Here is a 19,428-nt window from a genome sequence, read left to right on the forward strand (position 1 = left end):
GGAAGCTGCTGCTGGCCTTCTACAGCTCATCCATAGAGAACCTGCTGACGTACTGTGTTTCCACCTGGTACAGGAGCTGCACTGAGGCAGACAGAGCGAGGCTTCAGAGGACAGTCAAAGCAGCACAGAGGATTGTTGGCTGTCCTCTCTCCTCCCTCATGGACATTTACTCCACCCAGTGCCTCAGCAGAGCTCAGAACATTATCAAGGACAGTTCACATCCCGGTTCTCAGCTTTTTGATCTGTTGCCCTCTGGAAGGCGCTACAGATGCATTAAAGCGAGGACAAACAGACTTAAAAACAGCTTCTTTCTGAGAGCCATCACCACCCTGAACTCTCACAGGTCTCACACAAAGCCAACAACATAGTGCATCTGTGCAATATACACCACTGTCTCATTCACTGCTATTTATATTCACTCTGTTATTTATCTCTGTTATTTATACTGTATATATGTAAATAGACTGTTTTTGCACTACTTTAAGATTTCCTTGCACTGTAAAGGAGAAGCTCTGCAATCTCGTTATACATTGTATAATGACAATAAAGAATATTCTATTCTATTCTATTCTATTCTATTCTATTCTATTTACCAACCTCTGTATTTCCTTATTCTTCCAGCAGGTGGCAGACTGAGCTTTGGGAACTCTCTCCATGAAATTCACCACCTCCTCCATCAGCAGTCTGAGAAAACAATAACAAAAAGCCACATTTCTTAAATACAGTCACAGGTAATGTACTTTCCTGTATACTATTTTCTCAAAACACCAAGTTTAACCAAAGATGTGGCTGTTTTAGACTTTGTAACTGTCCAAAAGACCTGGTTTCAAGTTGATTGTTGTTTTTTTTGTCGTCACTTTAAAAATGTTTGAATTTTTATGATCATTAAAAGTAACTGGAAGCACAATAAATAAGATGTTAAGAAAGGTAAACATACACCTTTAAAAACTGAAGCTTGGCTTAGTATCTAATGTTGTTTTACAACGTTCATTTGATGTAAAATGAAACAATTCACAAGGTTTAGTTCAGGGTCACGTGTGGGATTGTGGGTAATGCAGTACGGCTGCAGAGGGAAAATGCCAACATTGCCAGAGAAGAAACGATTTGGCCTAAAATACCTAACTATTGTAATTTTTAAGTTTTGCTTGTTTCATCTTGGTTGTCGTTATTTATTGAAGTGCGTTGTATGGATGATTTAATACAGTGTTGTCACAAGCTATTATGTAGGACCATTCTAACAACAGAAAACTAGCTTCAAAGACTTTTTGGAATCTGTCTAATTAGAGACATTTTTGTCAAACTTTTTGTATTTCTGAAATGTTTGTATGTCGTATAATTTCATAGCTCACGGTGTCGACTGACCGAAGAGCGAATAAACATTAAAAGACATCTGTATGATGCGTGGCCTTCATTAAATCAGACCGGAATAGACACAGACCTCCATCTCTCTTAGAAAACAATACCCAAAAACAGCGTTAAAATCATACAATGTGTATTTTTCTTTTAACAACATGCAGTTTTCATCCCCTGAAGCCACGTGTCCACTCGCTGCGATTTCCCCGCACGGCAACACCCTGCATCTGAAAATCACACGGACGGCGGGCGGTCACTAGCGGACCGCAACATGGTCACATGACCAAGCTTTCAGCAAGACAGTCCGGTAGATGAGTAAAATCGGTAAAATCGCATCTAGTGGACACGCACCTTGAGTCTTCTTACCTCCCGATCTGCAGGGTGGGTTCGGTGGCGTACACGGTCCCGGTGAAGCCTGTGTGCTCAGTGATGTAAGGCAGAGCCATCATACAGTGGTAGTTGGAGATGAGGATGACATCGATGGTCGACAAGTCCAACAGTTCTCTCTGTGGTTTATTAGAAAGTTGATTAGAACAAAATATTAATTATTATTCTATGGTTAGATTTATATGTGAAGTGCCAACTGTAGAAATACTTAACATGATCACACTAAAGATGATCACAAGCCACGAGCAAAATACAAAATTCTTTGTACATCCATGCTATCGAAATCAAATCATCAGACAGACAATGTCCTGATTCCCTTCCCAAGTCATGTTAGCATGATATACACTTTAATTTCCAGCAGTAAAATCATGACCGTCTGAGTGAAAGCTTTAGGTAAACGCACACTGTCTAAATAAACACGACATGTCGAGGCTGGTTTACTACCTCAGGCAGACAGAACTCTGGCTGCGAGTCCACAAACACCCTTCCTGCACAATCCTTCAGCTCCTGGAAAGAAGGAAAACAAAAAAAATGCAATGCACATTATTATCTTCACTTTCATTGCCTGACAAAAGCTTTAAAATCCAACAACAGTGTCCCACAACAGGCTAAAAAATTTCAGCTTTGTTTAACAATGACACCCAAAAATAAATAAGATATGTTTTATAAGTACTTCTCTTATTTTCCAGGTGAATGTGGACATTTGAAAAGTATTGTATTTTCTGTCTGCGCCTGCCTGTGAGCCATCATGGTGAGAGTAGGCAAAATAATGTTAATTCCACTAAAATAGAAACCTGATGTTTTCTGCAAGTAGGTGGGAATATAACATGCATTTATTGGTATCTGCAATCAGCCAATATGAGTAGGAAAGTTTATTGGCATATGGAATATTTCAAACACAAAAGAAATTCTTTTGTCTACATGTGCATACAAATAGTAATATTTTTACTTTAATTCAATTTGATTTATATAGCACCAATTACAATTCAAATTGTCTCAAGACACTTTACAGTTGAGAAAATTCTTCAGGTAAATATTCCTCCAGCACAAGTATATTAATGACACTAGTTTATCTAAAGTGCAAAACTGTCAAAATTTTGTCAAAAATGCCGACAACAAAGCCTGGATGGTCTTAAATGTCTTTTGTTGCTCTGTCTTAGGTTTTTCCAAACACAAACCAAAGGCAAAACTAGATGTCTACGATTACGGGTTTATAATATTTCTTCAAAAAACGTTAAAGATCCCTTACAGATATAGAAAGAAAAAGAAACAAGCTGATGTTTAGATGCTCAATCAAATACACCACAAACAGCATCTAATACCTTTTCCAAGTTTATTGTTCCATCCTTAGAAATCCATCCGGGTAGTTTGGAGAGTCGTGGGCTGAAAACGAACAAAAGACAGAAAAAAATCATCGTAATTCAGAACACTGATAAGGAAAACAATGAAAAGCAGTGACTCACCTGTGCACTAGAGGAAGGGGCAGAAAATTGAGGACTGAGGTGGTGTCCAGGCCACAGTCCAGCATGATGGTGGTCGATTTGAACTTGAGGACATTGCAAGGCAATGTGGGATGACCTGACAAACAGTACTGCAAGACAGAAATCACAGGAATGGTTTAAAACAATACAGATGCAGAAGAAGCAGTCTGTGCAAAAGTTCGTAAATTTTTGCACAGACTGCTTCTTCTGCATTTAAAGTACAAGAGAAAGGATGCTCAACATGACAAGTATTAGTTCATTTGTTGCTTCTTTTTTCCACTTAACAGTTTAAACCCTCTAGTTTTGTTAGCTGCCCTGCTAGCCCACTAAATGAGACCAAACGCTACTGTTAGCCGCTAAGCTATTTGGCTATTTTTAACCCTCTGTTATAGTCGACATCTTATCCTATTCTCTACTGTTGCATTCGTTACTCACCAATTTCATTTTTCCACAAGAAAGGACCGATAAATTAGTTTAGAGTAGCCGGTTTTGCTAACACAGCATCGTTGAACACAGTTTCTGTTCTCTGTTGTGTTTGTGTAACGTCCGTCCTTTACCGCCCCCACAGACGAGGAGTGGAACTGCACCCAAATCAAACACGTCTTCGGCGCTAAATAATAAACAAAAGAAGGCGTATTTTGACATCTCAAGAAAAGAAAACTCGTAATTTAAGAAAAAATATACGTAAAGAGTTTATAATTGTTGTCAACAAACGCACGTGCCCATAGAACGCGGAGCCGTCAATGAAACAAACCAGAGCCGTATGTAGACCAGGTCACCCATTGCAACAACAGACTAAGTAGGCAGGCAGACGTACAGTTGCCTGTACTGTCTGTAATTAAAGGTACAATAGCAGCTAAACAAACTACTGTTAATTTAGAAGACACACATGGCATTTAGTGTTTTTTTTTTACGTTTAAGTTATTGGGAAACCGACGTGGCGTAACTGCTTCCAGATTAGCTAAACTCTCTCTGCCCACCACTCTGGCTTAGCCCCCTTTAATGCTAGCGGCGGCATATGACCTGTCACACCGTAGAACCGCTCCCAAGTGACTCACATCGGTGCCTTTATCTAGAGAAAGTCACATTAGTACGTAGTGATGTTGCGAAACTGATGTAGTAACGTTGGCAGCCGACGTACTTCAGTATCTCCGGTAGGCCTCGTGTGTTTTACGTCGTTTATTTTCGTGTTTTTTTTGTGTTTTGTTAGCAGCTAAACGGCAGATACCTGACGTTAGGTTGGGTTAGCTCGCTTTGGAAACGACAGAGGTGGATGTTTTCTCATGGAGGATTTGTCCAGTTAGTAGTCAAGAGAATTTACGAGTTGACAAGGACAGGTAGGGGTTGAAACTATGGCTTTTTGCTACGAGAACACATTGATTTTCTCGACAAGTCTAACTATGTGTATGAAACAACCGTAAACTTCCACTGTGGCTGTCAGATCAGATGGTGGAGTTTATGTAAATTTCTGCTGATAAGAGTTACTGACAGCTGACAGGGTCGTTTTTGACAAGAAGTCCGGCCTGTCACCACTAAACTAAGGAGTTTCTTTTTTTTTTTTTTTTTTACATAATCTGCTGATATTTAAAACCCACAGCTTCTAATCATGATCAGCAGGTTAGCAGAGCAGAAATACTGAAGACACGATTCCTCTGTTATAACTGTCATCTAACAGGACAGACAGACAGACAGATAGACAGACAGACAGACAGACAGACTCTAGATAGATAGACTCTAGATAGATTATAGATAGATACACTCTAGATAGATTATAGATAGATAGATTATAGACTCAGACTATAGATAGATAGGTAGACTATACATGGATAGACTCATAGATAGACTATAGATAGAAAAACTATAGACAGCTAAATAGACGGAGACTATAGATAGCTAGATAGATAATTATAGATAGAGTAATTTATTGATCTAACGGAAATTGCAGCAATTAACAGACCACTAAACAAACATAACTTCCACTGAGCTGACATGAGGTCGATAAGAAAAACACCATTTTTAAAATATAGAATCATGCATAAAGCTGTTCCACTGGATGATTAAATAGATGTTTTTTAGAAAAAGATACCATAAAACTTCCACAGCACCAATTAAAGCTGAATGTGCCACTTAAAGAAATCAGTAAAAAAAAAACAAAATCACTTTAAAAAGCAGTTTAGAAACGGTTTAACACCAGTAAAGGGATTGGAAACAGGATTTTGTACCTTTGTAGAGCTGTTTTAAATGATCACTGCACAACAACAACTCAATATCTTGAAAATAAATAAATGGAAGTTTGTGCAAGAGTCCTTACATCAGCATAACTTCTTATATCAGACTTCTCCTGAAGATTAGTCATAGAAAATGAGAAGCTTGAAAGTTTCCTTTGTGTCCAGCAGCAGCAGCAGCAGCGATGTGTTGGAGTTAAAGTGTGTACTTCCTCTAACACCTGATGCAATGTGGCTGTTACTCACTTCATTGCCCTAATAGATGCTGTTACTGCTTCCTGCCAGGCTGAATGAGTGTTTTCTCGTCTTTATTCGACAGAGCCGAGGAGGTACACGCTTGGTTTGTTCACCATGGGGAACTCCTGCAGTAATCTGGGGATCCCTCCAGCGAAGGGCCCCAACGCTGTGGGCTGCACAGACTTTATGATGGACCACACTGCTCAGGTAGAAGGAAAAAAACATTTTAAAAAGATGTTTGTTCTCAGCGGATGTGTCACCATACTTCAACTGTTCTCTTATTTTACTGTGTGTTTTGCTTTATTCATTGTTTTTGTCGTTTGTCCATTTTTTGTCACTTTGTAACTTTTTTGTCAAATTTTTTCTTTTTTTGTTTTGTTTCATGTCGTTTGTCATATTTTGTCAGTTTTTTTCTCGTTTTTGTCATTTTGTGTCTCGTTTTTGTAATGTTTTGTCCTGTTTTTTTTGTTTTTTGTATTTTTTTGTCTGACTTCGTCGTTTTGATCATAAAGTAAAATCCTATATTGTTCAGTTCCAGATACAGATCACTCAAACTAATGAACTAATTAATCAAAATAGTTGTTAATCTCATTAAATTGATAAACTGATTAATTATTGTGACTCTACTTCTATCTAGATGGGCAAAAATGTACTGTAACTGCTGAATAAATTCACATGATGGACTGCTGTGTCATGTGATATTTAAATCTTTCTCTAGTCGTGTAAAGAACAGCAGCAAAGACAGAGCACCTGGACATCACCTGTTCTTTAAGGTGACACCCAGACGTACTGTCTACTGATTACAATAACTGTATATCCTGGTAATTAGAGCTGACATGAAACCGTTCATCCTGCATTTCATTTGTGAAGTGCTTCATGTGAACAAGACATTTGCTGCAGCTCAAATCATGAGAGACTAAATCATATTAGTTTGTTGTGATCTTGTGTTTCTGTCTTGCCAACAGGGCAGCTTCTTCCGGCTCTACTATCCCTGTCAGGAGACTGAAAAAGCAGAGAAACCCGACTGGGTGCCGTGCAGGGAGTATTTCAATGGCCTGGCAGACTTCATGAAGATCAACCGGACCCTCAGCGAAAGGATTTTTAACCACCTGTTTGGTAAATAACTTTCATCAGTAATATCTCAGACGTGCATACCGAGGCAGAAAGGAACGGATATTTCAACTCAACATGGAGTTAAATTAGAATTTTACTGCCTGGCTTGTTTCTTGAGTGTTAATTTTTAGAATACAAGTTACAAAGTGGTTCACAAAGCGGCAAAATATAAAAGACGAGTCATAAAACACAACCTGATGCATAAAGACGAGACAGTGTTAAAAAGTTCAAAATATTATCGAAAAGAATGAAAGATAGAAAGGCTTTCCACTAAACCAGGGGTGTCCAACAAGAGGCCCGTGGGCCAAAAGCGGTCCTCCAGAGGGTCCAATCCGGCCCTCAAAGTGTAAAAATTCCAGAGAAGACATTAACTGCAGATTGTAAATTAGTAAAACTATGAATTTAAAATAATTTCTAGACCATGACAAGTTGTTTGGATCATAAAGTAAAATACTAGATTGCTCATTGTTCTTTTGTCATTGTGTGTCTCATTTTTGTAACATTTTGTCTTGTTTTTGTTGTTTTTTTTGTCTGACTTTTGGCATTTGTCTCGTGTTTTTCTCATTCTGTTTCTTGTTTTGTTTCTCGTTTTTGTCTCACTTGTGTTGTCTGTCTCATTTTTTTGCCATTTTCTTTTTTTGTCATTTTTTGTCTTTGTTTTGTCAATTTTTTTGCCGCTTCGTCACTTTTTGATCAAATATTTTGGCTTGTTTCTTTTTGTTTCGTGTCGTTTGTCTCATTTCTTATCATTTTGTTTCTCATATTTGTAATATTTTGTCTTGTTTTTGTTGTTTTTTGTAATTTATTTGTCTGGCTTTTGTTTTTTTTGTTTTTTTTTAGCATAAAGTAAAATCCTCTGTGGTTCAGTTCCAGATGACTAAATGTTGTGTTCCTTTGTAGACACTCTGTGATCTGGAAGTTGTAATGTGGAAATGATAAACTGAGGCTGAATGTTGATGAAGTTGAATTTATTTTTCTTTAGAAATTTCAGGTTGTTCATAATGTTTTGTAAAAAGATGGTTCATTAAATGTGAACATTTTCAGAATGTACTTTTCTGCACTAAACCAAAGGAACCATTAGCAGTTGTGGTTGTTTATAGGTTATTCTGCTGTGATTTTACTGGTCTGGTCCACTGGAGATCAAACTGGGCTGAATGTGGAACCTGAACCAAGATGAGTTTGACACCCCTGATGTAGTGGAATATATCCCTATTGGTCTATAAGTGACTTTAAAGAGCCAATCGTGTGAAAATCTAATCAGAGAGTTGTTTGAATCCATTTTTCTTTTTGTCAGAATTGTTTTTGTTTTTAAAATCAGGGCAGAGTTTTAAAACATTCTACTGTTGTGCCAGATAACATCAGTATAAAAGCAGAAATAAAGCCTGTTTAAATTCTGCAGCGTTACACCTCACTGTGATAATTTGTGGGAACCAAAAGTTCCTCGAAAGGAAGAAGAACGAGCAGCGCTGCCTTTGTGAAAGTTTCTATTAAAGTGGTAAAAATGCACACAAACACTGGTGTTGTTTGTGTTTCAGGGTCCTTTAAGATTCCGGCCTACTTGGACGCTCCGTTTAAATCAAATGGAAAATGTCCTGTGGTTATTTTCTCTCATGGTCTGGGAGCCTTCAGGTATGTGCAGCACTACTTTGTTTTTCACTCATTCTGAATGTTTTCTGTTGCTCACTCATCAGCTGCTGTTTCCTAGGACTTTGTATTCAGCGATATGTGCAGAAATGGCCTCTCAGGGCTTCATCGTGGCGTCCGTGGAACACAGGTAAGTCTTTACAATACATTTTTAGTTATTTTTTTATTAACCTGACTGACCTGATTTTCATGTTTATCCCATTAAAAAAACAATGAAAGCTTCGTATCGTTTATAAATTTGGACTGGAGGCAAGACGTGCAGCTGTTATTCAAACATACTTATTTAACCCTCCTGTTGTCTTCATTTACATTTTCAAACTTTAAAACGGGTCAATCGGACCCACAGGATGACACGAGGGTTAAACGGACAACACGGACGGGAGAATCTGACGCTCGGCCCACGTGTCATTTGGAGGAAATTCTAGTTGAACGTTTGCCAAGCAAACAAAACCAGAGGGCCGTCTCTTCTGTTTATCAGCGGAGTAGGAGTGGAAAGGGTGTGCAGACAATGGTACGAACCAGGTCATCACATTTCCTTTCAGTATAGAGACAAGGGGACCGTATGGAGACGGACAGAATGGCCTCAGTTGGTCTGTGGACTGGCGTCGGGTGAAGGGGCATTTCACTGAGTTTTAGCTGCTGGTTGGAGGCTACAATCACAGAAACATCATCTGACGGTCACGTTATATAGACAGACGTTAATCCAGCTGCGTTAGTCACACTGGAAATGAGTGTGTAAAGTCTCTAACCAGAAACAGGCAGAGAGTTGTCTTTTCGATGCCGTCTTTTCAGATAAAAAGGTCTGAATGAGGATAAGTTGAAGCTAGATTTGGCCTGGAGATGATGAGCAACAAACACACATCAGATATATCTGATTTTTAATGTGTAATTTTTAAATTCTCTTGAAACAGGAAGTATAGAAGCTTTCCTGGTATCTGATAGAAAGTGATTATGTGCTGAGTATTTTTTTCTACTATTCAGAATCAGAAAAGCCTTTATTTCTAAGTGAGTACACGCAATTAATCTGACGGTGTGTAGAGAGCAGCACCAAGCAACAACAACAGACACTAAAATAAGAAATAAACAGATCTAAATCTGAGAATTTAAATAAAAAATCCCACAATTATAAGAAGTATAGTGTAAAAAAAGACATACATTTCCTTAAACCAGGGTAATAAACTAGAATATTATTTAAATTGCAGTATTGCACATGATGTTGAATATTATATGTGTATTCATTTAGTTTATGATAGTTTGTCAGAGCTGCAGCGTGACGTTTGTTCCACTAAAGTTCTGTTCAGACGTGTGAAATGTAACATTGTTGGGTAATCAGATACCACCCTGTTATTCAGATAAAGATCGTCTTTACATTTATGCTCTTCACAGCTTTATTCTGACAAACCTGTGACAGAGACAAGACTGGACAGTACATAAAGGGACAAACTGCATAAAAATCCACTAATAAACAACATCTAAATCTGCTATATAACAAATGATTTCACTGTAGCTGATAAACCTGTGAAAGCTCACCTGTCTGGGATGGAGATAATTTAATTTCACCTGCTTAAATGTGTGCAGCTTTGTTTGACGCTGCAGGTATTTAATAAACTCAGAGGAAACTAAAGTTCAGCTCCTGCTAACATTTAGTGAAAACCTGACTTACATTTATTAGTGGTGAGTCTCATTAACTCGACCTAATCGCAGTAAAGTTTCATTTTTATGCTGATTCCAGTTTGTAAAAGATGATTAGTGGTAGATCAGAGTAAATGAAGACAGTGTCCTTTTACTCTGTGATGTTTTAGAGTTACTCAGAGTTCTGTCTGAGCTGTGTGACGTTAGAAGGTTTCTTACTAAATCCTAAAGCTTGGCAGTGTTTTGTATTTTTTATTCATTTCCAGCAGCGCATTAGTGCAACTCTCAAAACTTACCAGAGAGTCTGTAGCTTTCAGCACAATTTCATTTCTCTATTTAAGGTAAATCTTTAGTCCCAGATTTGGTGAACTATTTACAGCAGCAGGAGAGTGAAGAATTACTAGTTATGCAACAATCAACATACATGAATCCGTCTGTTAGCAGCATTAATCAAAAACAGACTAACGAATTTGGATGAAATTTGCAGGGAAGTGACACAAGGACCAAGTGATTAGATTCTGGCAGTAATGCAGCTTATAGTCTGGATCCATGGATTGGTTAAAGATTTCTGTATCATTGCCAGATAGCTGCACAGCGTCACTGTAACCATGACAACAAGTGAACACTATGTCAGCTGGCTGCTGATGATCACATGATTGTGATCCTACTACAAATCCACCACTGAGGACTTATCAGGACTTATCCTTTGTAAATCATACGAGGAACAACTGATTAAATTGTGGGGGTGTTTCTGAGTCCCATCATTTCCCGCCGCCCGCTACATATTCAGGTGACGTGATTTGGTATCCGTACATAACATACACATGCAGAACACACGCCTGTGCTCAGCACAAGGTTGACTGAGCAGCCTTGGCGGAGTGCTGCGTTCTTTGAGTGCGTTTCTTATCGTCTCTGTGAGGTTTTTGAGCTATAATAGCGCTAAAATGTGTAAAAAGGTTTCCCCTAAATCACCGCACACAACTGGAAGTGCTGCTGCTTGTGCTTATCTGTTAATGTAACAGTGCAGTTGAGACTCGTGTTAAAAGTATTGCAGAAATATTACTAGGACCTACACTACCAGTCAAAAGTTTGGACACACCTTCTCGGTGAGTGGTTTTTATTTCATTATTTTAGACATTCTAGATTAATACTGAAGACGTCAAAACTATAAAAGAAGTGTTCATCTTCAGTATTAATCTACAATAATAGAAAATAATTCAAATAAATAAAAAGCACTGAATGAGAAGGTGTGTCCAAACCTTGCTAATCTTGCAGTTGTCGTTTTGCCTGAAAAGCACCCAGGCTGTTAAATCAGACATGAAGCATCCACATTCAGATAAACAGAAAAGGAATACATGTCTGAAAGTAACTTACAGCTCTTCATTAATCCATCTTACATCTGATCAGGAAACTGGGTGAGAGAGTGAACTAAATAACAGCTGCAGAGTCATTCTGTTTCCACTGACTAATCACTACAGCTGTTTATCTCACATCTGCTTTTTCACTTTGTGCTGCATTTTAAAGAGTGACCTTTGCTACAGTTCTCAGCTTCTGAATGACTCTAGTTTCACAGCATAGTGATGTTTCTTTTCTTCCTACAGAGACCAGTCGGCCTCAGCTACGTATTATTTTAACGCAGAGTCAGAAAGAGCAAATGAGAATTTGCCAAAAATGTCGGCTTCGGCCCAGGACAGCTTGGTGAAGGAGTGGATGTACTACAGAGCTCTGCAGCATGGAGAGAGCGAATTCCCTCTCAGGAACAAACAGGTGACAAGTGGTTTAAAAAGAATTAACTGCAGCCAGATTACAAAACATCTGAAATTTATTCCCAATCACTAATAAGCAGCGTGACGGCGGTCAGTGTTAAACTCAGACCACATCCCTGTTCAGTTTAACTTTCCTCTTTGTATCAACATTGTGACTGATTTAGAATTTCAAATGTTGGGAATAACCTGAAATTGAAACAATCTGTGGTTTTCTATTCATTCTGTCCTCCAAACTTTGTCTTTTTCTGTCTCTTGTCAGGTGAAACAGAGAGCAGATGAATGTATTCTGGCTCTGGATAAACTGACTGAAATCAACTCAGGGAGAGCCGTGCAAAACGCTCTGCAGACGAAGTTCGACTGGACGACGCTGGAGGTGATTTTCTTTGTTTTTTTGGATTTAGAGAGGAGTAGTGAGCAACATGTCGTGCTTAGAGATGACCAAAAAAAAGGGAATTTTTTTTATTGTTTGTATAAGCAAACGGAAACGAGTTCCAGTAAAAACCTGAAGCATGTCAACAGACCAAAAGCATTTCAGGTTCTACTTGTGTTCCTGATTACAGTAAAGTATAATCTTGGTCACTCATCAGACATTTGAGTGAAAAAATGGTTCAATTATCAGCTTCCAGTTTAGTAACCAAATGAGGTGTCAGGAATGTTTGTGATCTGATGCAGTAGGATGTGACGGTCACACAGGACGTTGTCTTAAAGTTCTGTTAGTGCAGTCAGCTGTGTTGATAGAAGAGGAAGGTTTCTTGCCAAATGCTGAAGTCTGACAGTGTTGTTTTTGTTATTGTTGAGAAATTCCAACAGTGCGACTCTCAGTGACTTCCCCAAGAGTCTGTAGCTTTCAGCACAGTCCCATTCGTCTCTTTTAACTTAACCCTCCTGTTGTCCTCATTTATGGGCACCAAAAAATATTGTTTCCTTCTCTGAAAAAAATCCAAAAATCAGCAAAAAAAAATTCCCTAAATTTCTGAAAATTTGCAAAACCTTCAAGAAAATTCCAATAATTCCTTAAAAGTTTCCCATAAAAGTTTTATTTTAACAAAATCCCCCAAATTTGGCAAGAAAAGTCTTGTAAATATTTTCAAAAAATGAGCAAAAATCTTTCAAAAAAATCCTAAAAATATCTAAAGTGATTCCATATATATCAGTAAAACTTCTAATATTTTCTTTAAGAACATTCCTAAAAAAATTACCAAAATCCAGTGAAATTCGCTGGATTTTAGTTGATTTTTATGTGAATATTCTTAAGAAACATTTTGAACCTTTATTTTTTTCCACCAAAAAATGTTCAAAGATTTCCCAAAAATGTTGAAAATGTGGACATCAGAAGTTTCACTGTGAAAATATTTTTTTCCCCACATTTTCAAACTTTAAAACGGGTCAATTTGACCCGCAGGACGAGACGAGGGTTAAGGCTTTAGCCACAGATTTGGTAAACTATTTACAGCAGCAGGACCGTACATGATGGTGACAGTGACTCAGAATAAACCACAGTTTGTGTGTTGAGTTTTGAGAGGATACTTGTTAGAAGAATGAAGAAACTAAAGAACACCCACAGACTTTCTCTCTCACCTGTGATCTGATGACCTGGAGCCAGCTGGATCACAGCTGAGATCAGAGTTTTCATTTTTCCTGCCGCTCATTCTTTCCTCTCTAACAGAACTCCATGGATCTGTGCCGGATAGCAGCGATGGGGCATTCCTTCGGCGGGGCGACGGTGATCGAAGCTCTGTGCAAAGAGGTCAAATTCAAGTACGTTTTAGAATAATCCATCCATTCAAATAACTGTAGTCTCTCGCATTATTATTTCTCTCTGTCACAGTTAGAAAGTGAGTTTAACTAGAGGAAAAAACAGGGTGCATACAGCTTTCAGCCACAACATTAAAACCACTGATGGGTGAACAACATTGATGATCTCATAGGTGGAAAGTAAACAGACTGATTGAAACTGACGTGTTGGAAGCAGTTAAGGATCTGAACCCTATAACAAGGGTTAAAGTGTGATGATTAAACAAAAATAGGAGGTCTTGTGATGTTTCCTTGGTGTCAGGGAGGCAGATTCAGAAACACTCTAGAGCAGGGGTGTCCAACATGCGGCCCGTGGGCCAAAAGTGGTCCTCCAGAGGGTCCAATCCGGCCCTCAAAGTGTAAAAATTCCAGAGAAGACATTAACTGCAGGTTGTAAATTAGTAAAACTATAAATTTAAAATCATTTCTAGATCATGACAAGCTGTTTGATCAGAAAGTAAAATACTAGATTGTTCATTGTTGTTTTGTCATTTTGTGTCTCATTTTTGCAATATTTTGTCTGACTTTGTTGTCTTGTGTTTTTGTCATTTTGTCTTTTGCTTTATTTAGTTTCCTGTTGTTTTTGTCGTTTTGTATTTGTTTTGTCTGTCCATTTTTTATTGCTTTGAAACTTTTTTGTCTCTTTTTGTTTTGTTTTGTTGTTTGTCTCATTTTTTTGTCATTTTGTGTCTCATTTTTGGAATACTTTGTCTTGTTTTTGTTGTTTTTTTATCTTTTTTTGGTCTGACTTTTGATGTTTGTCTCAAGTTTTTGTCGTTTTGTGTTTCCTTTTTGTCTCACTTGCGTTGTCTACTTTTTGTCACTTTCTTGCTTTTGTCATTTTGTGTCGTTTTTGTAAAATTCTGTCTTGTTTCTTGTATTATTTTGTAGTTTTGATAATAAATCATTGTTCTTTTGATAAGATTAGTTTGACTCCCCTACTCTAGAGACTCAGATGGTTTATATTGAGAATAAGGTTTACTGACGTCAGGAGAAGTGATGTGAGCATTGCTAGCATCAATTTTGAGGATTCTGTTCGACCTCGGGTATATAAGGAGTTGGGAGGAATGCCATATTTAGATTACAGCGCAATATGGATACAACTTGTCTGCTCAAGAACGTCAACTAGACAATATCTAATCATAACCAACAGAATCTGCTTTTCTCGGGGTCATATTAGGGACAGAGAGGTCTTAACATGCCTACAGCCTCAGACTGGGAGAAGCAAACAGGAACACCAGCCAAAGGTGATAAACTGTAGGATAATGTGAGGTGATCTGTAAGTTCTACATCTAGATTTAAGGTGACTGCAGTTGACAGATGCACCCTGCATGATATTCTGGGATGTCTTCCACTAACAGCTGCAAGGAAATACCTCAGTAAGAGGAAAAAGAGTAATTATTCCTGCACTCCCAGTGTCTAGTGGTCACCTTAAAGTGTCTAAGGAAGGACAAGCAGTAGCTAGCTGGATAGCTCGGAGACTAGCACGGGAGATCGGTGGTTCAAATCCCGGTCAGGGAGTCCAATGAGGATCCATAGGAAAGGTCCTTAGTGTTGTATCTGCCCTCAGATGGACGTCGTTTTGGATAAAAGCTAAATGAAACTGTAGAGTTGTAATAACCAAGGCTTACTTCTGTATGTGGTCCAACCTTATAGAACAGCTCCTGTAGAGCAAACTGCTCAAAACCTAAAGGCCACCAGTGATAGAGGGGTCTCAGAACACACAGTACCCTGCATGTAGCTGCGGTCTGGTCAGATCATGCGTGTTAAAATCCTACATCCGACACTGAATGCAACCAGAATGGACACATTAGCATCAAAGCTAATGGATCAATGAAAGAAGGCGTCTGGTATGATGAATCCCATTTTCTTGTAAAGTCAGTGTGCATGTGCGCATTTTACATCAAGCTACATCCCGCACTCTTTTATATCCAGCACTTAAACTTTAAACCAGGGGAGTCAAACTCATATTAGTCCAGGTTCCACATTCATCCCAGTCTGATCTCCAGTGGACCGGACCAGTAAAACCACAGCATAATAACCTATAAATAACCACAACTCCTAATGTTTCCTTTGTTTTAGCTCAAAAAAGTGCATTCTGAAAATGTTCACATTTAAGGAATTATCTTTTTACAAAACATTATGAACAACCTGAAATTTCTGAAGAAAAATAAATTTCAACAACATTCAGTCTCAGTTTATCATTTCCACATTACAACTTCCAGATCACAGAGTGTCTACAAAGGAACACAACATTTAGTCACCTGGAACTGAACCATAGAGGATTTTACTTTAAAAATGACAACAAACAACAAAAACAAGACATAATATTACAAAAATGAGACACAAAAGTGAGAAACAAAATGAAAAAAACATGACACAAATGATACAAAACTAAATGAAACTGTAGAGTTGTAAAAAAAGAGAAAAAGTTACAAAGCAGCAAAATAACGGACACACAAGCGACACAAAAAAGAACACAAAACGACAAAAACAACAAATAAAGCAAAACACAAAATGACAATAATAAGACAAAAAAAACACAAGCGAGACAAAAAGGAAACACAAAATGGCAAAAATGAGAAACAAAACAAAAACATGAGACAACAAAAAAAGACAAAACAGACAACAAAAATGAGACAAAATGTTACAAAAATGACTAAATATATCAAAAATGAGACACAAAATGACAAAAGAATAATGAACAATCTAGTATTTTACTTTATGATCAAAACTTTTCATGGTCTAGAAATGATTTTAAATTTATAGTTTTACTAATTTACAATCTGCAGTTAATGTCTTCTCTGGAATTTTTCCACTTTGAGGGCCGGATTGGACCCTCCGGAGGACCGCTTTTGGCCCACGGGCCGCATGTTGGACACCGATGGTTTAAACTAATATTCCTGACAATGTTCTCACTCACAGGTGTGGAATAGCGCTGGACGCTTGGATGTTTCCGTTAGATGACGAGACCTTCCCTCGGGTGAAGCAGCCCATTTTCTTCATCAACTCAGAGAAGTTCCAGTGGGCGGGGAACATCAGCCGCATGAAGAAGCTGGAGTCGGCCATCATCCAGCGGAAGATGATCACCATCAGGTACAAGAACAGACAGCTCCTGCCTCAGAGAACAGAAAAGATCCTGTCAGAAGCTCTGTCCAGGAGATCTGATGCTGTAAAACGTGGTGATGTGTCACCTCACTTGAGTCTCGTGTCTTTTTCCTGCAGAGGTACGGTCCACCAGAGCTTCCCAGACTTCACCTTCCTGACAGGCAACTGGATCGGAAAGCTGATGAAGCTGAAGGGAGAGATCGACCCACACATCGCCATAGACCTCTCCAACAAAGCAACACTAGCATTTCTGCAACGCCACCTTGGTAAGAATGACGAGATAACTCCCTGCCACCTGTTCTTAGCGTCAGTTTCAGCCTTAGTCGTTCATTAACCCTCCTGTTGTCTTCATTTACAGTCACCAAAAAATATGGTTTCCTTGTCTGAAAAAAATCCAAAAATTCAGCAAAAAAATACCCCAAATTTCTGAAAATGTGCAAAACATTCAGGAAGAAAATTCCAATAATTCCATAAAAGTTTCCTTTAGAAGTTTTTTTTTTTTTAAATCGCCCAAATTTGGCAAGAAAATTCTTGTAAATATTTTTTAAAAATGAGTAAAAAAAACCTTCCCAAAAAATCCTAAAAATATCTAAAGTGATTCCGTATATATCAGTGAAAATTGTAATATTTTCTTTAAGAACATTCACATTAAAAAAAAATTTACTATATTAAAATGCAATATTTTTGAGTAAAGACAGCAGGAGAAAATGTTAACAAAAACCTGCCGGACTGCGAGGTAGCTGAAGTTTTATATCTACGACTCGTTTTCTCAGTTTCTACTTGGAGACTAGATAAAACTCTATTGGGTTTATGAAGCTAGGGGGCTATAGGAACACTGTGTAATTTATTGAGAACAAAATGCCATAAGAATGGATATTGGAAACCAAAACTACTAAACAACTGACTTCCTAACCGGACTGATCAATACCCCAGAAGTTTAAATTGGTGTCGAGGAATTGCATCAGTAAACCTCTTCAACCCTCTTTAACTTTTTAAAATGAACCGTCCCGTTTGATCTTGCAGGTCTGGAGAAGGACTTTAACCAGTGGGACGCTCTCATTGACGGACAGGATGAAAACCTCATTCAGGGAACTAACGTGACTGTGCTCCAGTCGGCCATCTGACCTGCCACGACACCTAGTACCTCACAGAAGAATCTGGAATATCCCAAGGCCGTCGGCCGAACAAATGGGACTCAGAGCAACGGCCCCAAAACGTCAAGTCAGGCCTGATTGGCGTTTGATTTCCCAACGGACTGAGGACAACATTCTGGAGTAGGAACAGGCAGGAAAGCTAATCTCTACCTCATGAGCAGGAACGGTTTGTTTTTCCTGAAGCACTCGGTGTCGTGGTGTTTGTTTCACGAGGCCTGAATGTTGCATATGAGCAGCTCAGCACTTCTTCTTTTCACTGTTAATGAAATCTTAAGGGAAATCTTTGTAATCAGTTTCATTTCTGAGTGTATACGAAGCCAACAGATAAATCATGTTATTTATCTCTCTGGATTTATGAGTGTCCAGCAGAGACCAGCTCCTCTATGATTGCTGTGTGATTATGTGATGAGGCATATAATGAGAATCTTAGCGATGGGCTACAAAGGGGATGACTGAAGACTCGTATGATCTTAATTATTAGCATCCATTCTGATTGAACGGAATCAATAAAAGGAAAACAAACACTAAAAGGCTGCATTAAGAAAACATGTGCCTTAACTCATAGTACAGTTAATCCAGGGTCAATGACATGGAACACTTTTATACACTTACTGTCTGAAATATCTGCATTTGTACACAACGGAAAAACAATAAATCTGGTTTGTATAGAAATGTGGTTTGAAAGGCTTCATTTTCCAGGTTGTGACATAAACGCCACAAAAAAGCCAAAGACTTACTTTTTAACCAACAACTAAGGAAAAGATGGTTTTTACCTCGCTGACGTGTTTCCACTGCATCTGCAGTCTTCCTCAGAGCGTCATCTGATGTGGTGACGTGTTGATGACTAGATGATGGTGTGATGATGTGTTGATGACATGTTGATGTGTGATGACATGATGATGTGTGATGGCGTGTTGATGACGTGTGATGACATGTTGATGACGTGTGATGATGTGTCGATGACGTGTCATTTTTATCAGGTGACTTGATAAAAGAGACATGTCAGATGACGCTCTGAGGAAGACCACAGACGTGGTTGAAACATGTCAGCAAGATAAAATCCAGCTTTTCCTTACTTAGTTGTAGGTTATAAAGTAGCGCTATTCTGAAGTAAGAAACGACAAAATGAACATCATCCATCTATAAACAAAAGACTTGGCCAGCTGTTTTTTGGGGAAATCACTTCTTTAAAAAACTAACTGATCTAAATCACTTTGGTCCTGTTCATGTTTTTAACTTTAACAAAGAACTGTCAAGTGTTTCAAAGTGCTGGAAATGTCCAGCTACAGTGAAAACTAAGTCCAGGCACTTGTACTTTATTGAAGTACTTCACTACATTTGAGTGAAATATTTTATTTTCTAGTCCTCTACGTTTACCTGACAGCTAAAGTTACCTTTAAGATGAAGATTTCAATAACATAACAAACTATTAAATCACAACGCATAAGGATGAAACCGTTTTTTTCCAACCTTTTTTGCTTCTTACAAAAAGCAGCGTTTAGTTTAGATGTTTACCCGTCAAAAACCAGTGTTT

General features: G+C 38.3%; 2 protein-coding genes across 4 annotated transcripts in view; one reads left to right on the plus strand and one right to left on the minus strand.

The window, feature by feature from the left end:
• Positions 1–3,813, minus strand: part of ints9 (integrator complex subunit 9) — a 16,704-nt gene extending 12,891 nt beyond the window's left edge. For both annotated transcript variants that reach the window (XM_023262735.3, XM_023262734.3), the window contains exons 1-6: positions 3,657–3,813; positions 3,204–3,331; positions 3,063–3,123; positions 2,185–2,247; positions 1,720–1,859; positions 598–684 (exon numbers count right to left, since the gene is read on the minus strand). In XM_023262735.3, the coding sequence (XP_023118503.1) occupies positions 598–684; positions 1,720–1,859; positions 2,185–2,247; positions 3,063–3,123; positions 3,204–3,331; positions 3,657–3,665 (488 nt within the window). In that variant the 5' untranslated portion in view covers positions 3,666–3,813. The remainder of the gene's footprint in view (positions 1–597; positions 685–1,719; positions 1,860–2,184; positions 2,248–3,062; positions 3,124–3,203; positions 3,332–3,656) is intronic.
• Positions 3,814–4,224: 411 nt separating this feature from the next.
• Positions 4,225–18,566, plus strand: pla2g7 (phospholipase A2, group VII (platelet-activating factor acetylhydrolase, plasma)). Of its 2 annotated transcripts, none has more exons than XM_023262730.2 (11): positions 4,225–4,375; positions 5,766–5,890; positions 6,649–6,799; positions 8,332–8,425; positions 8,502–8,570; positions 11,674–11,839; positions 12,098–12,211; positions 13,505–13,596; positions 16,558–16,728; positions 16,858–17,006; positions 17,764–18,566. In XM_023262730.2, the coding sequence occupies exons 2-11, from the start codon at positions 5,798–5,800 to the stop codon at positions 17,862–17,864; spliced, it is 1,200 nt and encodes a 399-aa protein (XP_023118498.1). In that variant the 5' UTR covers positions 4,225–4,375; positions 5,766–5,797; the 3' UTR covers positions 17,865–18,566. The 2 variants fall into 2 exon arrangements, with proteins under 2 accessions (XP_023118498.1, XP_023118497.2); XM_023262729.3 differs by having other exon boundaries at positions 4,246–4,558.
• Positions 18,567–19,428: the final 862 nt, after the last annotated feature.

This window comes from Amphiprion ocellaris, chromosome 12, assembly GCF_022539595.1.
Source record: "Amphiprion ocellaris isolate individual 3 ecotype Okinawa chromosome 12, ASM2253959v1, whole genome shotgun sequence".
Lineage (NCBI taxonomy): Eukaryota > Metazoa > Chordata > Actinopteri > Pomacentridae > Amphiprion > Amphiprion ocellaris.

What these genes read in the sequence shown, in the direction of transcription:
- pla2g7 (XM_023262729.3), top strand. Translation starts at nt 4,495, where the DNA reads ATGTTTTCTCATGGAGGATTTGTCCAGTTAGTAGTCAAGAGAATTTAC. An exon ending in CGGAAGATGATCACCATCAG is followed by an intron (nt 16,729 to 16,857) that starts GTACAAGAACAG and finishes TTTTTCCTGCAG; the next exon opens with AGGTACGGTCCACCAGAGCT. An exon ending in ATTTCTGCAACGCCACCTTG is followed by an intron (nt 17,007 to 17,763) that starts GTAAGAATGACG and finishes TTGATCTTGCAG; the next exon opens with GTCTGGAGAAGGACTTTAAC.